We start from the raw sequence: 19573 nt of genomic DNA, 5'->3' as shown, positions 1-19573 counted from the left end.
TGGGTGTACCTAGGTGCACCCACAATCACTCACACGGCTGCATTCTGGACTAACTGAAGTCTTCGAACACTCTTCAAGGGCAGCCCCATGTAGAGCATGTTACAGTAATATAGTCTTGAGGTGATGAGGCCTCCCGGTCCAAATAGGGTCGCAATTGGTGCACCAGGTGAACCTGGGCAAAAGCCCCCCTGGTCACAGCCAACAAATGATGTTCTAAGGTCAGCTGTGGATCCAGGAGGACTCCCAAATTGCGGGCCCTCTCTGAGGGGCGAATAATTTCACCCCCCCAGGCTGAGAGATGGAATAGCTGGACCATCCTTGGGAGGGAGCATCAATAGCCACTCAGTCTTGTCAGGATTGAGTGCAAGCTTGTTCGTTCCCATCCAGACCCTGACAGCCTCCAGGCACTGGCACATCACTTCTACCGCTTCACTGAGTTGGCACAGGGCAGACAGATACAATTGTGTATCGTCCGCATATTGATGGTATTTAATCCCGTGCCGCCGTATGATCTCACCCAGCGGCTTCATGTAGATGTTAAATAGGAGGGGGGGACAGGACCGAACCCTGCGGCACCCCATAAGTGAGGGGCCTAGGGGTCGACCTCTGCCCTCCGACCAACACCGACTGTGACCTGTCCGAGAGGTAGGAGGAGAACCACCGAAGAACGGTGCCTCCCACTCCCACCTCCCGCAACCGTTGCAGAAGGATACCATGGTCGATGGTATCAAAGGCCGCTGAGAGGTCAAGGAGCACTAAGATAGAGGAGTGACCCCTATCCCTGGCTCGCCAGAGATCATCGATCAGTGCGACCAAAGCAGTTTCCGTGCTGTAACCAGGCCTGAATCCAGACTGAAAGGAATCCAGATAATTGGTTTCATCCAAGGACCGCCGGAGTTGAAAGGCCATCACTTTCTCAACAACCTTCCCTACAAAGGGGAGGTTGGAGATTGGACGAAAAATGGCAGGATCCAGAGAAGGTTTCTTCAGGAGGGGTCTCACCACCCCATCCTTTAGGAGGAGCAGAAAGGATCCCTCCCGGAGAGAGGTGTTAACTATCGTCTGGATCCAGCCACGTGTCACCTCCCTGCTGGTCGAGACCAGCTAGGAGGGGCACGGGTCCAGTATACAGGTGGAGGCACTCACTGCTCCCATGGCCTCCATGGTTTGGAGCTGTTTTACTGGGGAAGCCTGGACAAGGCATCAGCCATAAAGTTCTTCCCCCCGGGATGTACTTCAGGGTAAAATTGAAACGGTTAAAGTGTTGCGTCCAACACACTTGTTTAGGTGACAGTTTATGCAGGGTCTGCAACGCTTCTAAATTCTTATGATCAGTCCATACTTCAAAAGGGTGTTTCACCCCCTCCAGAAGTGTCACCAGGTCATCAAAGCCCATCTGACAGCAAAAGCTTCCTTTTCCCATATGGCCCATCTCCTTTCTGTCTCTGTAAACCTATGTGAGGTGTAAGCGCACGGTTGCAATTTACCTTCAGCGTTTGTTTGAAGTAATACTACTCCCACCGCCACATCACTGGCATCTGCCTGTACCACGAATGGCGCATACATATCAGAGTGTTTCAAAACCGGTTCAGCTGCAAAGAGTTGCTTTAATTTCTAGTCGAGTTCAAAGGCTTACCTGGCCTAGGTTTGGTTTCTCATTTAGATTTTAGAAGATTTGTAATGGGCAGTGCAATGCTAGCAAATGAGGGAATAAATTGACGATAAAAATTTGCAAATCCCAGAAAACTTTGCAATTGCTTGCGGGTGTGAGGAGGTGCCCAATCAGTAACAACCTGGACTTTTGCCAGGTCCATCTCAATGCCTTTGTGGAAGATACGGTACCCTAGGTAATCAATAAAGTTCAGCGGCCCGGAGTTTCTTGAGGACTGAGCGCACCAAAGTCACGTGTTCCTCATATGTTTCCGTGTAAATAAGGATGTCATCGAGATAGACTAACATACCCTTGTAACAGCCCTTGTACAGGTGCTCATGCAAAACTTCATTTAATAATTTTCACAAAGATCTTTCCTCCAAATTCAGTTCCGCCATCTGCTCCATTTCCAAGGACCATGAAGATCCGGCAGCCCCCATGTTGTCCTCCTGGTCATTGCCTGGGTTGGACATTTCTTTGGAGATTTTATTTTTATTGCATTCCCCTTGGAAGGTGTTAGCTCCGGGATAAGTGTGAACTGAGACCTTACTTATTGTCAGGCGTGCCTCCTTCAGTAACCAAGAAAGAAATCTCCCAACTCCATTGTTTGAGGAATTAAAAGTACTTTTACTGGTTATGAATAGATAGCAGCGAAGTAAAGCAAGGTCTAAGTCAGAAAAGCATTAAATCATACATATCAAACATTTGCCCCTCCCTCCAACAACCCCCACCCCATTGCCCAATCTGCAACTCCTTTAGGTGTCATGTGGGTTGCATCTCCAAGAAGCATCATCAGGTTGGTATGCAGGACGGTTGGCCTTGACCAGATCCAAACATCAGCCATCAGCATGCACAGAAGATGGTGAGAACAAAACTTCCTTTTTGACTATATTCACAGCCCAAATACCATGCCCCCTCCCCGTTTCCATGGCAACTGAAAGCAAGCAAGAGAAGCAGAGTCTGACATCCATATTTATTTCAATGATGTTACCTAGTTGGATAAGGAAACATCCATAAACAAACCATCAAGCTTAGAGAGCACCAAAAATTTTACAATTCAACCCTGAACTACACAGGGAAAGGTCAAAATAATCCAGACAGTAGTATTTTCATAGCACCCTCAAGATGATTAAATTGCCCTATAAGCGTTGAAAGACTTTGAAAGACTATATAAAGCATATGTATTATAAATTAATGCAAACTTCCAGTTAGACTGTAACTTACTGTAGCCCTCTCCACCACATCCTTTAAATACCTCCTAATTTTGCCAACAGTTCTGTACACCAAATGAAAAAGATGTGTTAAAATATTTATTAACCAGGTGTTCTCTGCCTGGTTGCTGGGTGGGTGTGGCCATAGTGGATATGGCCTAGTCAGCCTCCTGCATCATGGTGGGGTGGCTGTTTTCACCTTCCCCAGACTCTGGAGGCTTTCCTCGAGCCTCTGAGAGAGCGAAAACTGCCTCCCTGGGCTCCGGAGACCTTCCAGGAGGCCTGTTTTCCCCCCTCCCTGAGCCTCCTTGCAGGCCCTGCACTTACCTCACATTCAAAAGTGGCCACATGGAGACTTCTGGGAAGGGGGGGGCTTGGTGGGAGGGATGGGATTTGGAGGTTCTTTGAACTGACCGTAATGTTAGCTACGGGTTCTCTCCAACCAGGGCAAACCCATAGCAGCCCACCCCTTTTATTAATCCTTTAAGATACCATTAGGGTATGTGAATTAGATAGGCATCTAAAACTTTATAAAATTAAAAATATTGATGCTTTCTAAATGGATTCTTAAAGACTAATATCAACTTTATATTATATACCTACTCTTGATCCATACTCAACTTATATGTATCATACACTTCTACATAATTAGAAATGAAGAATATTCTAGGGCATGAATAAAGTTCTGTATACACAAGTTTTTGTATGTAAGATCTGTGCAAAAATTACGTTATCTTGTCATCTTTATGAGAGAGATGTTATAGAACATGACACAGATAAAAGAAATTTGGGTTGGAACTTTTGTTCTTTAGTTGCAAATTGTAAGTAGCCAACCCTCTAGATTTTTAGTACTAAAAACAATATTTCAAAAGCTCAGGAACCTTTTAAAAAGGGTGGGTGGAACAATGAAGTAAGTTTTTATTACAGTACTTGTCTTTGAAGAGACATACAATATTAAAAAAAGGAAATGATCAGAAAAGTGTGATTGGAAATATACTTATAGAAACTGATACCAGTCTTTTAAAGACTTTTAAATCCAACACGGCACCAATCTATGCAATCATAGATTACAAAATGTTCTAACATAAAAATCTATATTGCTGTGAAGTTGGGAAAAATAACATAACTTAGGGTTTTTTTTATATTTGTGCCTATACAGAGCTCTCCATTACAACCTATAGTGAAATCAAAGTATACTAGACAACCCATGGCCCTGTGGGTCATCGTTTCAGAGATAGACCCTGATCAGATTCCTCAATGTCTTCAAAAAGGGCAGAGGTTTAATGTACTTGAAAAGTTCTTAAAAGGTCGGGGTGGTATTCAAACATGTATCTAAGTTGAAAGTAGCCCATCTTGAATTATAGAGCCTACTCAAACATTAGCAGTTGACACAGCAGTAGACATTTTGTATAATGTCATTACATCCTTTATGATAATTTTTATGTCATAAAATGTTTTATAAAATATGTCAAATTTCAACTCCACAGGAGTCATGGGTCCTGGATTTTGAGCACTTTCTGCAAGTTAGTCCATTTGGGATATTTTGGTTGAGAAGGTTTTGCCCTATGATGTACCATTTCATCCAGTTAAAGGTTACAGACACAAGAGTTTGACGCAAGAGTAATATATAGATATTTTAAAATAAATAAACATTGCAATGTATCGTTGCCAAAACTGTATGAAAAGATGTATGCTTTTCTAATTTTCTAAAAAGCTCAAGTGACATAAATCATAGAACACTATCTGCACTTTCTCATTATCATTTTTAATTTACACCAACTTTTACACATTCAATGTGACTTCTATTCACATAACTGTGAGACTGTCAAAGCATGAAAATGAAATTGGGATTTAAACAGCAACACCAAACGTTTACTATTAACAAAGCAAAAGTTTGAGATGAGTAGATGATAATAACAATTTTAACCATAAAACTACAGCAATTATATTTTGGTAGTAATCAAATATCAACCATTCATTCATTAAACTAGCTGTGTGGTTTCCGTTTCTAATAGAAAATGAGAGTTCCATAGAAAATCAAAATCTATATTTAAAAATTATCATTCTGAGAAAATAGTAGCTTGGTTCAAGTCTGTTTATTTTTGCGACCCTCTTATACCCTATTCTGCTATCTTTTATCAATTTCATTTAATTTGTCTGATTGCTAGGATCACTAATGTTTGTCAGTCAATTGCATTTCTTTTGTACTTATATCTTTCATTCTCCTTGCCCCAATTCCTCAATTTTTTCATTGCTATCAAGATGATTTTGGAGGTTAGTCTTCTAGAACAAGGGTCCCCAACCCCGGGGCCACAGCTCACTAGTGGGCTGTGGTCTATTCAGAACTGGACTGCATAAATGGCAGGTAAGTACATTTGCATGCACAGCTCCATTTGCATGAGTGACAGAAACTCACACTCATGCACAAAGCTCCATTTGTGTGAACAGCGGATGCATGTGCCTGCCACTTGCACAAATGGAGCTGTGTGTGCTTGCACATGTAGAATAGAATAGAGCTGGAAGGACCTTGGAGGTCTTCTAGTCCAGGCCCCTACTCAAGCAGGATAACTTAAACCATCTCAGACAAGTGACTGTCCAGTCTCTTAAAAACATCCACAGATGGAGCATCCATGATTTCTGAAGGCAAGCTGTCCCACTGGTTAATTGTCCTGTTAGGAAGTTTCTCCTTAATTCCAGGTTGCTTTTCTCTTTGCTTAGTGTCCAACCATTATTTCTTGTCCTGCCCTCTGGTGCTTTGGAGAATAATTTGTCCCCCTCTTCTTTGTGGCAGCCTCTCAAACACTGAAATACTGCTATCATGTCACCCCTAATTCTTATTTTCTTTAGACTAGACAGACCCAAAACCTGCAGCTGTTTTTCATATGGTTTAGTCTCCAGGCCTTTGATCATCTTAGTTGCTCTTCTCTGAAGTTTTTCCAAAGTCTCAACATCTTTTAAGTATTATGGTGACCAAAATTGGTTGCAGTATCCCAGGTGTGGTGTTACTACCATTTTGTAAAGCGTCACGAATACTTCATGTGATCTTGATTCTATGCCTCTGTTTATACAACCCAGGACTGTATTAGCTTTTTTGGCTGCTGCTGCACATTGCTGGCTCATATTCAAATGATCATTCATCATTCTAGGACAGGGATGTCAAACTCAAGGCCTGGGGCCGGATCCGTGGGCCGCCCTAGAAACAGCAAAGGACCGGCCTGCAGTGCCTCTGCCAGCAAAAATGGAGCTTGTGAGGGCCACAGGTGGCCCTCCTAAGCTTTGTTTTCACTGACTGAGGGGTGTAGGAGGCCGTCGCAGCCAAAAACAGAGCTTGGGAGCGTGTTTTTGCTGGCAGAGCACTTGGGCGCCCCTGACACAAGTGATGTAGAGCTGGCCATACCCATCCTGGCTCCCCGAGGTCAAACACAACCCTGATGCAGCCCTCAATGAAATGGAGTTTGACACCCCTGCACTAGGACTTAAAGGTCCCTCTCATAGTTACTCTTTTTAAGCCAGGTCTTGCTTAATCTGTACTTATACCTTTGATTTCTCCTGCCTAAATGTAAAGTTTTGCTTTTATCCACATTAAAATTCATTTTGTTGAATAGGGCCCATTATTCAAGTTTGTCAAGCTCTTTTTGGATCCTGAGTTTGTCTTCTGGGGTGTTGGCTATTTCTGCCAGTTTATATCATCTGCAAATTTGATGAGTTCTCCTTCTATTCCCTCATCTAAGTCATCTATAAAGATATTGAAGAGTACTAGGCCTAAGACTGGGCCTTGTGGTACCCCACTGCTTACTTTTGTCCATGTGGATGTAGAACCATTAAGGACTACTCGTTGAGTACAGTTTATTAGCCACTTACAAATCCATCTGGTGGTGAGGCTGTCTATTCCATTTTTCAAGCTTACCAAGAAGTAGATTGTCTAGGTCTACTTTGTCAAATGCCTTACTGAAATCTAAATATACTATGTACACAGCATTTTGCTGATTTACTAATTTAGTGACTTTATCAAAGAATGAAATAAGATCTGTTTTTAACAAACCTGTACTGGCTAGTAGTTATTACTTTACTTGCTTCCAGTAGTTCTGTTTTTTGATTATCTGTGCACGCTTACCACTCCCACGGAACCATTCCCTCCCCTCCTCTGCTGGGCCACCAAGCTGGAAAGGGTTATGGACTGCTGTTCTAGAATATAAGCTATTCCACTCAACTTTTGCAACATGAGAAAACTATATAAGAATTCCCTTAATTTCTTTATCCAAACATTAATGAACATATTGAAGATTAGAATGCATATGATTGTATATTCCTACATTCAATATCTTTTTCATTCTGATCAAGCATTATAAACCCTAAGTATGATGTTTCAGGCCAGACAGCTTTTTATCTCCTTAACTATCATGCTACTAGTCCATGTTTGACAAATAATTCATTGACTTGTTTTGTGAAAAATTCCTAAGAGAATCATTAGGTCTGAAATAGTGTGCTTGTTCTAATTCTATAGTGTTTTTGCAGTGGTCTTTTATCTCAGAGTGCATCATCTATTAAAATATTCAAACAAAGGCTCACTTTTCTTTTTTCAAAAAAAAACTGTTATGGGAATATATCAAAAATGCTAAGATTTTCAGAGGGTCTTTCGATTAAACTATAGTTAAAATATTGAATAGTCAAATGATGTTGGACTTATTGAACTTTTCATAAGAATTTAGTTTTTAAACAATTTTGAATATTTTTACGTTGGAATTTAGTATGAATTATTGGAGCTCTTGACTGATACTTTCAAGAAGTAATGTCTTGCTCTTTCATCCCATTCTGTAAAAAATGCTGCAGCATATTTCTTGGTTAACTTTTTGTGTAGAGCCAGTTGACCTAATGGTTAAGGCACCAGATTACAAACCAAAAAACTGTGAGTTATAGTTCTGTCTTGGTCATGAAGCCAACTGGGTGATTTTGGGTGAGACAATTTGTTTCAGCATTAGGAAGGAGGCAATGGCAAACTAATTCTAAAAAATCTTGCCAAGACTACATAGAATGTAGTCCAGACAATCTCTGAGAATTGTCACAATGGAAGAAAAAATATGGAAATATCTGTACAGATGCATATGGTAGGAGAAAAATGCATAAAACTATTCATTTTCTACAATTAATAAATATAGATGGAACAGATTAATGCTTGAATCTCAAAGACTAGCCTCTATCCTCATATCCCATAGAATCAAACTCCCGGCCCGCGGGCTGGATACTTCATGTGCTGGACCGCCCATGCTCAGTTTAGCAAGGGGCAAAAATCCCAACACATCATGTGATGCTGCTGTTAATGTCACGAGTTTGATACCCCTGCCATAGAGGAACATTATAACAAATTACATAATCTGATGAGGAATTTTACCATAGATATATAGGAGAAAATGCACAACTGTATCAGTAATATTCAATATAGACCTTATCTATGATCCCAGATATACAAATCAAACAATGCTTCATAGTTCAGAGCTGTAGCCATTAAGCATTACAGATGTTTGGTTACAATAAATACATGTACAATCACTCTATAAGAAAAACGAGCAGTTTCTAAATTTTATAAATAAAAAAATGCAACCATTTTTGTGTGATGTTATTGATTTTCTCAGGAAAGAAATACTTTGACAATCTTCCAGAAAATATTCCTGGCAGCCACGGATGTTGAAGTTTTGCTTACCAACCTCCATTTATTACATTCACTTTCTGGATGGCAGATGATGAAATATACCAGCCACTTTATTCTGGAAGTCCAGATTATTAAGCATATCTGCATAAAACTGGGATCCATCCAATACATATTATACAATCAACAGTTGGAGCCTAATGCTACAGTACTGTCATATATTTTCTGATCTGCCAAATGAGCATATATATGGCGGGCATTTCAGTCATATATCCTCCCAATGAAGAAAAGCACAGATCAACAAAGCTAGCACCAAAGAATAAATTGCTATAGAAGAGAAAGTAGCAGTTTCTTATCAACTTTTGTTTACAGCTAAAGCCAAAGTAATATGTACTAAAATACATCCTGGGTAATGATACGAATGCTATTGAAAGTCACACAGATCTGTGAGGTTTTTATTTTTATTTTTAAGAAGGATGACCATTTAAGTCTTTTAAATGAAATAAATAACTAACCTTCTTTCTTGTGCGATAGTCTTAGTCTGGCATATAGCTAATTAAAAAAAAAAGCTTTACAGGTAGTCCTTGTTTAGTTACCACAGTTGCGAGCAGCAACTCCTTTGCTATTTATCACAATTGCTGTGCAGACCTATGTCATTTCCCATTTGGTTGTTAAACGAAACATTGTGGTTACCACAATTTACAATTTGAGTCCATTAACTCTGCTTGTTGCAAGTTAGTAGTGAAGCACACAAATGGCAACCACATAACAGTGGAATACTGTGATGGTTGCAAATGCATGCTTTTTTTTTGAAGTGCCTGAGTGGCAATTCTGGGATTATCTTAAATGAAATGATTCATTGGAAAGTTGGGATTTTTTACACCATTGTAAAGTTGAATGGTCACTAAATGAGGCAGTTGGTAAGCAAGTACTTCCTGTATGATAATAAAACGGCCTAACAGAAGCAATCTAATAAAGAAAGAGAGGGTGGATGACTCTGGACTTTGCAATTAATAAACAAATAAATAAAGCTTTTCTATTATAATGATTCTGGTAAAATTATAAAAATACAACAAAAATACATACTGTGAAATGTGTTTATATATACTCTCTTTCTCTCTGTGTGTGTAAATACATATGTGTGTACATGTATATACGACTGTGTAACTATACATATATCTGTGTAACTATACAAATTGTTTGATAAGTAAATTTTAGCCATTTTCACTATCTTTATTTTTAAAATGTTATATTGGTATGATAGACATCAGTATTTTCATTAGATTAATTAATAATCCTGTGCCTTTTATCATCATGCTATTTTACTTCAGATTTCAAAATCACATGCTATATTCTTGTATCAATTTATATGAGCATAAACTCTATCTAACCCAACTGAACTGATTTCCATGTTGACCCAAATAAAATTGTATTGTTAATTAAGACAATACAGCTGCATAGTTAGGAGAAGCACGTATGGCTGTCTTGAACCATTTTTTAAACAACTGTGTTATACATATATAGTTTGTGAGGAGTATATGGCTATATTTTGTTGTTTTGTTCTTTTTAATTTACTTTCCAGATTTGACCAATTTATAATTCTTGTTGCAAAGTGTAAATTTAAATGTAGGAGGATATTTCTTGAGTAGTAGTGAACTGTGGGGGTGATATATTGTACTACAAACATATGATTCAGGGTTAATAACATTAGCACTTTGAATAATCTGACCCAATAGGATAGGTAAACCGCTATTTGACAAAACACAGAACTGGGAGAAAGCAACTTAGAACTATGGTGTGTAACCAGAAACTCTTCTTGTAAGCCTTAATGAAACCTTACTTGTAGTAAAATATGTAACATATGTTGGAAATGAATATAATGTTGTGGTGACAACAGCAAATTCACATAAATAAAATTTTGCATTAAAAGAAGATAAGAATCTAAGATATGCAAAACATACATTAGGGCAGGATATGGTCCTTTGAATGTTATTCTCAATGCTCGTACCAGCCGCAACCGTCATCTGAAAAAGTGTGCAACAAAGAGTATACTGAATTCAAAAGTTGTGTTTGTAAAATAACACATATATTCAAATATTTAATGTCTTTTATTTCACACAATTGTAATTCTTAACTTATTAGGTATCACAACTTAGAATACCTCTAATCTTAAACGCAATTCTAGAAGGTAAAATAATGGTAAAATAATTATTGAATATTGGTTAAAATACATCATTAGTCAACTATATATAAAAATAAATATAAAAATCATGCATACAATTTGAATAACCAGTTTATAGGCAGCAGATTTTTTGATTGAATGGTATGAATTTATGGAGCAGATCTGTTTTAGGTCTATTGAAATGAAATGATAAGCAGTACAGTATTGTGCTTATACAGAGATTCTGTTTAATTAAATGAAGTTTCCACAAGAGAAAACCTGTCTCGCTTGTGTCTCACATTTTTATCACAATATCTTGCTATTTACACTTAGAAAGTTCAGAAAGTGCTACTTGTTTCACATTTTTATAAATATTATGAATGTACAGCCTTACAAAGAGATTATACCCCAACTTGTTACACAATTGTTTTATTAGGTAAGGTATGTCTTTTAGTACACAGGCACACCCACGGGCAGGGAGGGAGGGAGGGAGGGAGAGAGAGAGAGGGAGATTCTTCACAGAATAAGTTGTGAACTGATCTTTCTTTGCTCTTAGAAAGAATGAAATGTCTTGGCCATTTCCACAATCTTGTTAATTCAGGGCAATGGCTTTGCATAATTTCATATTTTGTTTCATTTGTATCTCAGGTTACTATAGTCATAATAACAAACAAAAGAGAGAATATATATTAGAGAGTGAAGATTTTCATCACTTCTTGTCAATATCATGTAAGGCAATGAATATATGTTGACATTTTGCTAGTCATGCAGCTAGCTTCTTCCAAACAGGTCTAAAATTGAACTTGGCAAAAGATCATATTTTGTTTATATTTAGTGGTGTAGAATATCCACAGCCACTCTTTAACTAATCGCTGTAATTCTGTCATCTATATAGTGGGTAGCAATTGGTTGAGGGAATTCTATTCTATTCCATTGAACAAAAGGACATGGCATCTTTTACTAAGTTCCCTTTTAGTTGTGCTCTGAAGAAACTAGGAGTATGACTGGAAAAACATCAACATATACACATTGTTTCACCTGAAAGTCATTTCACCAATTAATAAATTATGTTAACATTCTAAACACCATATAAAAGTAATAGTTTATACTACACTCTCAATTATGCATTTTCTGGTCTATAAGATATATTTTAGCAAATCACAACATTGTTTTATTTGATATGAGTAGGGCATTTCTGTTACCTTATAGCTTTTGTTCTCACATATTTCATATTTTAAAATGTTCTGGAGTTTCTTTTTCTGTCAAAGCTAAATTACGTGTGGCATTAAATTAAAATGTTTTGGTACAGCTATTTCCAACTGTTTGCAAACGTTTATAAACACAGGCAGGGAACCAGATGAATTTACTCTATTTTGATCCCTTGTATCCCCAGGAAAGTTTCCATCACAAAATAGTGTATCTGTAGAGCATTTAAAATATTCTAAACTCTTAGGTTCAAAGAAAATATTCAGGATTTCACAGAAGATCGTATTACAGGGGAAATAACAAAAGAAAAGAGCAGCATTTCTCTTTTTTCTTTTAAAACTTTAGGACTGAACAAAGGTATTTCCAGTTAAAACAGGAGTAGGCACATGTTGGTGGGAACTGGTTACTATGAATTTATGGGAAGAGTTTAAAAACGTCTCTCCTTTTCATTTATGTCTATAGCAAATCTATTTTATGTGTTACTTTATTTTTTTCCTTTTGTGTTCTATGCTTCAAAATTGTGAGATATTAAAAGTACGAATTTTAGGCAGCTGGATGAGGGGACTTTGGGGGGCTATAAAAATGGATTTAATAGCTTCATTAAGTCCTGGAATTTCAGGTTGACAACCTTGAGTTCAAAGAAACTTTGGGACCAGAGGAAGAAGAAATACTAATACCAGAGATTTTGACATTGGTGTCAGATGTGTCAATAATCTATATTCATGATTTTAGAGGGCAAGACACAAATCAATTTCAGTGACTTACCACATTATGTGTAGAACAGCATCCAGAGTTCCAAATTCTAAATCTCTGTATCCGAGCAACTAGACACAGTGAACATATTTGACTTGCCATGTGGCATGCAGTCATTTCTCTGCTCAGCCTTGGCACTCAACTTTACCCAGGCTTCCATTAATAGTTCTTAAAATAAAACAGTGGCACAGATGATAACCCAGAGCCCTAAAGGCTTCAAGGCACAGAGCCACAGCTATCAACCCTTTCCTTCCACCATCCAGGGACCAAAGACAGCTTGACAGCTTCAATTAAAGGCAGATATGGCACCAGTGCTGCAGCTTCAGTGAGATCACAAAGTGATTGCAAGGAGACCATGCTGACAACATAGTGATCATGTATCTGTATCGGTCTATCTCAGCTACATTTACACTGTCATTGCTTCATTTTTTTAGGTATTCCTTCTTTTCAAAAGAAGCCCTTCATGATTACTGGAAGCTGAACAGATTTTATTCACACCATAATTTAAAGAGGGTGTTTCCCCTAAATCAAGTTAGCCTACGAATTCACTGGTACTATTATTGAAAGCACTGATTTCTTTATAACATACAATCTTTATTTATTATTATTTAAAAGTGCTATTTTGCTAAAATCACAATTGGTATTTTAATTGTTGATCCAATAGTTCATGTCCAAGCACCATTTCAGACATATGTAAAAAAAACAAAAACAATAGTGATTCTGTGACCAAGAAAGCAGAAAACAACTGATTGGTGCCAACAATTGATACTATATTTTATAATGGTTTTAGGTTTTTTAGGTTTAGGTTTTATTGAAATTTGTAGGCCGCCCTTTTCCCTGAGGGGACTCAGGGCGGCTCACAGTAAACCAAGGGAGGGGGAATACGACATTAAGACGACAACATATAATAAAATCAACACCATACATTCAATATTCGGGCGGGGTAACGGTCCTTATCCCCAGGCCTGACGGGCGAGCCAGTTCTTCAAGGCTGTGCGGAAGGCTTGGACGGTGGAGAGGGTACGAATCTCAACGGGGAGCTCGTTCCAAAGGGTCGGGGCGACTGCTGAAAAGGCCCTCCTCCTTGTAGTTGCCAGCCGACACTGGCTGGCCGATGGAATGCGGAGGAGGCCCAGTCTATGCGATCTTATAGGTCGTAGGGAGGTAATCGGCAGAAGGCGGTCTCTCAAGTATCCAGATCCACTGCCATGTAGGGCTTTATGGGTGAGTAAAAGCACCTTGAAGCGCATCCGGAGATCGACAGGTAGCCAGCGCAGCTCGCGGAGGATAGGTGTTATGCGGGTGAACCGAGGTGCACCCGCGATCACTCGCGCGGCCGCATTCTGCACTAACTGAAGTCGCCGGATGCTCCTCAAGGGCAGCCCCATGTAGAGCACATTGCAGTATTCCAGCCTAGAGATCACAAGGGCCCGAGTGACTGTTGTGAGTGCCTCCCGGTTCAGGTAGGGTCGCAACTGGCGCACCAGGCGTACCTGGGCGAATGCCCCCCTGGTCACAGCCGCTAAATGGTGGTCGAATGACAGCTGTGGATCCAGGAGGACTCCCAGATTGCGAACCCTCTCTGAGGGGTGTAAAATTTGACCCCCCAGCCTGAGTGTTGGAATGTTGGCCAAATCTTTGGGAGGGAAACACAACAGCCACTCGGTCTTTTCTGGGTTGAGCACAAGCTTGTTAATCCTCATCCAGTCCATAACGGCCTCAAGACCCCGGCCCATCACGTCAACCGCTTCATTGATTTGGCACGGGGCGGACAGATACAATTGAGTATCGTCCGCATATTGATGGTATCTAATCCCGTGCCTGCGGATGATCTCTCCCAGCGGTTTCATGTAGATGTTGAATAGCAGGGGGGATAAGACCGAACCCTGCGGCACCCCATAGTTTAGGGGCCTTGGGGACGATCTCTGCCCTCCCACTAACACCGACTGCGACCTGTCCGAGAGGTAGGAGGAGAACCACCGTAGCACGGTGCCTCCCACTCCCACCTCCCGCAGTCGTCGCAGAAGGATACCATGGTCGATGGTATCGAAAGCCGCTGAGAGGTCAAGGAGGACCAGGATGGAGGGATGTCCTTCATCTCTGGCTCTCCAAAGATCATCCATCAATGCGACCAACGCGGTTTCTGTGCTGTAACCGGGTCTGAAGCCAGACTGGAAGGGGTCTAGGTAGTTTGCTTCCTCCAAGGACCGTTGGAGCTGAAAGGCCACCACCTTCTCAACAACCTTCCCCAAAAAGGGGAGGTTGGAGACCGGGCGATAGCTGTTAAGAACAGCTGGATCCAAGGATGGTTTCTTCAGGAGGGGTCTCACCACCGCCTCTTTCAATGAGGCGGGGAAGTTCCCCTCCCGAAGGGAGGCGGTTACAACCGCCTGGATCCAGCCTCGTGTCACCTCACTGCAGTTAGCAACCAGCCATGAGGGACACGGATCCAGAGCACAGGTGGAGGAACTTACAGCTCTTATGGCCTTGTCCACATCCCCGGGGATAACGTCCTGAAACTCAACCCAGAGCTGTTCTACTTGGTCCCCCTGTGTCTCGGCTGGAACTGCGGGTGTGGAGTCCAAGTCCGACCGAAACCGAGCAATTTTGTCCGCTAAGAATTGGGCATATTCTTCCGCTCTGCCCTGCAGGGGTTCCCCCGTCTCCCTTTTGTTTAATAGGGAGCGGGTTATCCTGAACAGGGCGGCTGGACGAGACTCAGCGGATGCAACCAGGGAGGCTATGTGAGATCTTTTAGCTGCCCTAAGAGCCCTAGTATATTCCCTGGTGCAGGTGGTTACCATTGCTCGGTTCGATTCGGACTTATCGGACCTCCAACGGTGCTCTAGGCATCTCCTCCGGCGCTTCATTTCCCGGAGCTCCTCGGTGAACCAAGGAGGCCTCCGGGATCCGCCGCCTCGGAGGAGCCGCAGTGGCGCAATCCGGTCGAGGGCCTCTGACGCTGCCGAGTGCCACGCAGCAGCCAGAGTCTCCACCGGACTGTGGGCGAAAGTGTCAGGAATGACCCCAAGCTCTGTCTGGAACCTTGCTGGTTCCATAAGACGCCTGGGGCGGAACCACCTGGTCGGTTCCTCCTCCCTACAGTGGGGGTTTGGCCTCCGGAAGTCGAGCCTCAGCAGGCAATGGTCTGACCACGACAGGGGTATGATGTCACTCCCCCTCAGACCAAGATCATAAATCCACTGCTCCGAGAGAAATACAAGGTCAAGCGTGTGTCCCGCTGTATGGGTTGGGCCTCGAATTACTTGGGTCAAGCCCATGGCTGTCATGGAAGCCATGAACTCCCTCGTCCCATCAGAGTTTTCACCGAGCGATGGCAAATTGAAGTCCCCCAGGACCATCAGCCTAGGGAACTCAATCGCCAGCTCGGCTACCGACTCGAGGAGCGAGGGGAGGGCTGCTGCAACGCTGTTGGGAGGTAGGTACGTTAGCAGCAAACCCACTTGACCCTTGAGGTCCAACTTTAGCAGCAAAGACTCACACCCGACAATCTCCGGAGCAGGGACCCTGCGAGGAACTAACGACTCCCGGATAACAGCGGCCACACCCCCACCCCTTCCCTGGGCTCTCGGCTGATGCAGCACCTGAAATCCCTCTGGGCACAGCTCTACAAGGGGGACTCCTCCCTCTGGGCCCAGCCAGGTTTCAGTAATACATGCCAGGTCTGCCCTCTCGTCTATAATTAAGTCCCGGACGAGAGGAGCTTTGTGAACAACAGACCTGGCATTTAGCGACAACAGCCTGAGACCAGGGTCCTGACTACTCCCGCCATCTGGTCTTGGAGTGGGACTCCCAGGGCCGGAAGGAGGGATCTCTGTAATGTAGCGAACCCTCCTTCCCCGGTAATGGCCTGCCCTGAAGTCCCCGCCGTATCTGCCCCTCCCTGTTACGACCGCAATACCCCGACCCTCTCCCGTGTCTCTGGTCCCCCCAACCACCCCCCTAATTTAAATTGGCCTGTTTTTTTAAAGTAATGATGCCAAAGAATTCCAGATCTCAAAAAGTACGAAGCGATTTTCAATATTTGTAATACAATACAATACTTTGTGTAATAGTAGTGTGCCTCTTTCCTCAGTGCAATCTTAGGAAAGAGCAACTTTAAGAAAGAAACTATGTTTTCAGCAGAAAATCCAGCCTCCTTAAATTGTCCATTTGTCAGGCCTGCAGTCATATTCCTTGCTGGATCTTTGGCCTGCCACATTCTCTATTATTTTGCTATGCTGTTTCATTAGTAGGGAATTGGGAAGGGGAATAGTAAGGAGTAGAATGTATTGTTGTCAAAATAAAATTCCTTTCTAGAAAGCCAAGGCCATCTTTTGTTCTCTACATCTCTGAGCCTGACCGGAACTGGATGGATGGAACTGCCAGCGTTGCAGTAGAAGATTGGACCATGTGGTGGACTTGTGGGTATGGGGGCAAGATCATGAACTTTCAACTGGGTGGGAAACCCTGGGAAGCTTTCAGATTTGGGTTTCCACAGATGTGCCAACATGTCTCTATTAATAAATTGGAATTTTGAGGAAAGCTCTGCCTTGGACTCTGATTTAATTTTGGATGATATTTGGAACGGTGACACCATTCATTGCATCTACCCTTTCTAGTAAACTAAATAAGCAAGGTGATTATCAGAAATAAAAGAAAACTAATCAAACAAATTAAAATACATAAAAATATCAAACATCTCAATACAAATAAAAAGACTTATTTGAAGAGGTAGTAGTTCAAAAGCCATCCTTAACATTTAACTTACAAGACTCAATGGCTGCTGCCCTTTATACTACTTAGTTTACTTATTTATTAGGCTTATATGCTATTCTGATCACTGATAACTGTAAATCAGATTAAATAAGACAAAGTTACAACCTGAAAACCAACATATATCTACACACACACAATAGGAGTATTAATTATATAAGATGTACAGTATATCCCAATGGTAGAAATAACACTATAAAAGATCCCAACTTGAAAAGCTTAAAATATCCAAGTTCTAATGGATTTCCTTAAAAAAAAAAAAAAAAAAAAGGCCTTTCAGATTTTTGGTAAAATGCTGGTCGTGCAGGCACATACAATTGGAATTAGGCAATCTTGAAGATATTCAAGTATAGGGACATGTAAAGGCTTTTAAGTCAGCAGCCTAAAGTCAACTAGAAATAAATGTACCTATGATTACTTGAACTATTACATCTAGGATTGTAGTTCCCTGCACCATGAGATTAAGCTATTTTCTTTATTTGGCTCCTAACCCTATCAGCCTCCTGTCGATCACCTCCCATAGACCGATTAGATCACACAGGTTAGGTCTCCTCCGGATCCCATCTACCAGCCAATGCTGGCTGGCGACTCCCCTGGGGAGAGCCTTCTCTGTCGCAGCTCCAGCCCTCTGGAACGATCTCCCCATGGAGATCCGGACCCTTACTACCCTCCTGGCCTTCCGCAAAGCCGTTAAGTCCTGGCTGCTCCAGCAGGCCGGGGGGCTCTCGAAATATCCAGCCCCTCGTAAATTGTGACTGTTGTATATTTTAATATGTTGTTTTGTCTATTATCCCCCTCCCTTGTTTTATTGTAAGCCGCCCAGAGTCCTTTGGGAATGGGCGGCATACAAAATCAATAAAACTATAAACTATAAACTAAACTAAACTAAACTATCAGCAAGTGAAGGCTATTTTTGTTAAACCACCATTTTTTCTCTTAAGCCTAAGTGAATTTATTGATTGCTATCTGCCTTGGTATCTGCCTTGTTTTTCAGATGTTGCTTTTAATTTGAAAAATAGTTTTAGTTATGGATTCTTGATGAGTTTATGCTTTTTTACATTTTAAAAATACCTCCTCTTTGGTGGGGAAAAAGGAATAATAATTTTACAGAAATAAAAATAGTGTATGAAGAAGACTACACAGATGACTTCCAAATGCACATGACTCATTTTTTTCTATTCTCTCAATATGTTAAAAATCTGAGCATTTGAAGTTGTATTTATATGTTTTTTATATAATATTCAGAACTGCTCTTCGTCTGGTGAATTATACCACCCATTTTTTTTTTAGTTCCATCAAAGTTGTTTTGATGATGTCATCTTATCTATAACATTCACCTTGTTCTACTGGCATTTATCTTTTGCTATTAAGGGTATTAAATCAAACATAGTATTTTTGTTGACTCCACAAAAATAAATCAATAATTGATTCAGCTTTTGGGTTTGTTCCTATCACACTCAGCTAGCTAATTTCACTTTATAATCAATATCCTGAAACCATTTACTAGGGAGGAATGCCACCAAATTATTCACAAAGAGGCTGTGGCCATATCCCTGTGCACATAACTTTATAATGATTTCACTATCATACTATTACTATCCATAATCTTTACTTCTATCATATTTTACCCTTTTTCCTCTTGATGATAATTTTCACATAAAGATTAATAGTTAAAATTAATAGTTTGTATTTTGAATTGATTATTCTGAAGAATACTGACTCATAATAAGAGCCAAGGTGGCGCAGTGGTTAAAAGCAGCACTGCAGGCTACTGCTAGATCAGCAGGTCAGCGGTTCAAATCTCACCGGCTCAGGGTTGACTCAGCCTTCCATCCTTCCGAGGTGGGTAAAATGAGGACCCAGATTGTTGGGGGCAATATGCTGACTCTCTGTAAACCGCTTAGAGAGGCCTGAAAGGCCTATGAAGCGGTATATAAGTCTACTGCTATTGCTATATAATGTACACAAACCACACACACACACAGATGTCAGTGGCAACTAAACTCATGGTTAACTTACAGAATTAGTTCAGAATAAAGACTTTTTTTAAAAAAATGCTTCATTTATCACACGAATGTCAAACTTTCAGCTTCATGTTGCTGTCACATGACATTTCATGACATTTTTCCCATTCATGGAGCTAGGGTTGGCGTGGCCTGCATGTGACACAG

At 41.0% G+C, this 19573-nt stretch overlaps 1 protein-coding gene across 4 annotated transcripts in view; it reads right to left on the bottom strand.

Annotated features, from left to right (window-relative positions):
- PPFIA2 (PPFI scaffold protein A2) overlaps positions 1-19573 on the bottom strand; it is a 220351-nt gene that overhangs the window by 93286 nt on the left and 107492 nt on the right. For 3 of the 4 annotated variants that reach the window (XM_014063940.2, XM_014063941.2, XM_087723391.1), the window contains one exon: positions 10468-10530. In XM_014063940.2, coding sequence (XP_013919415.2) covers positions 10468-10530 — 63 coding nt within the window. Of the gene's footprint in view, positions 1-10467; positions 10531-12638; positions 12827-19573 lie in introns of those variants that run through there. The other variant, XM_087723390.1, reaches the window with a different exon arrangement.

The sequence above is a fragment of the Thamnophis sirtalis genome, unplaced genomic scaffold, assembly GCF_051295495.1.
Source record: "Thamnophis sirtalis isolate CommonGarterSnake01/CBP01778 unplaced genomic scaffold, rThaSir2_p1.2 scaffold_9, whole genome shotgun sequence".
NCBI classification, from domain to species: domain Eukaryota; kingdom Metazoa; phylum Chordata; class Lepidosauria; order Squamata; family Natricidae; genus Thamnophis; species Thamnophis sirtalis.
The sequence above is the reverse complement of the archived record's forward strand: the minus strand, read 5'-3'. Positions and strand labels throughout refer to the sequence as shown.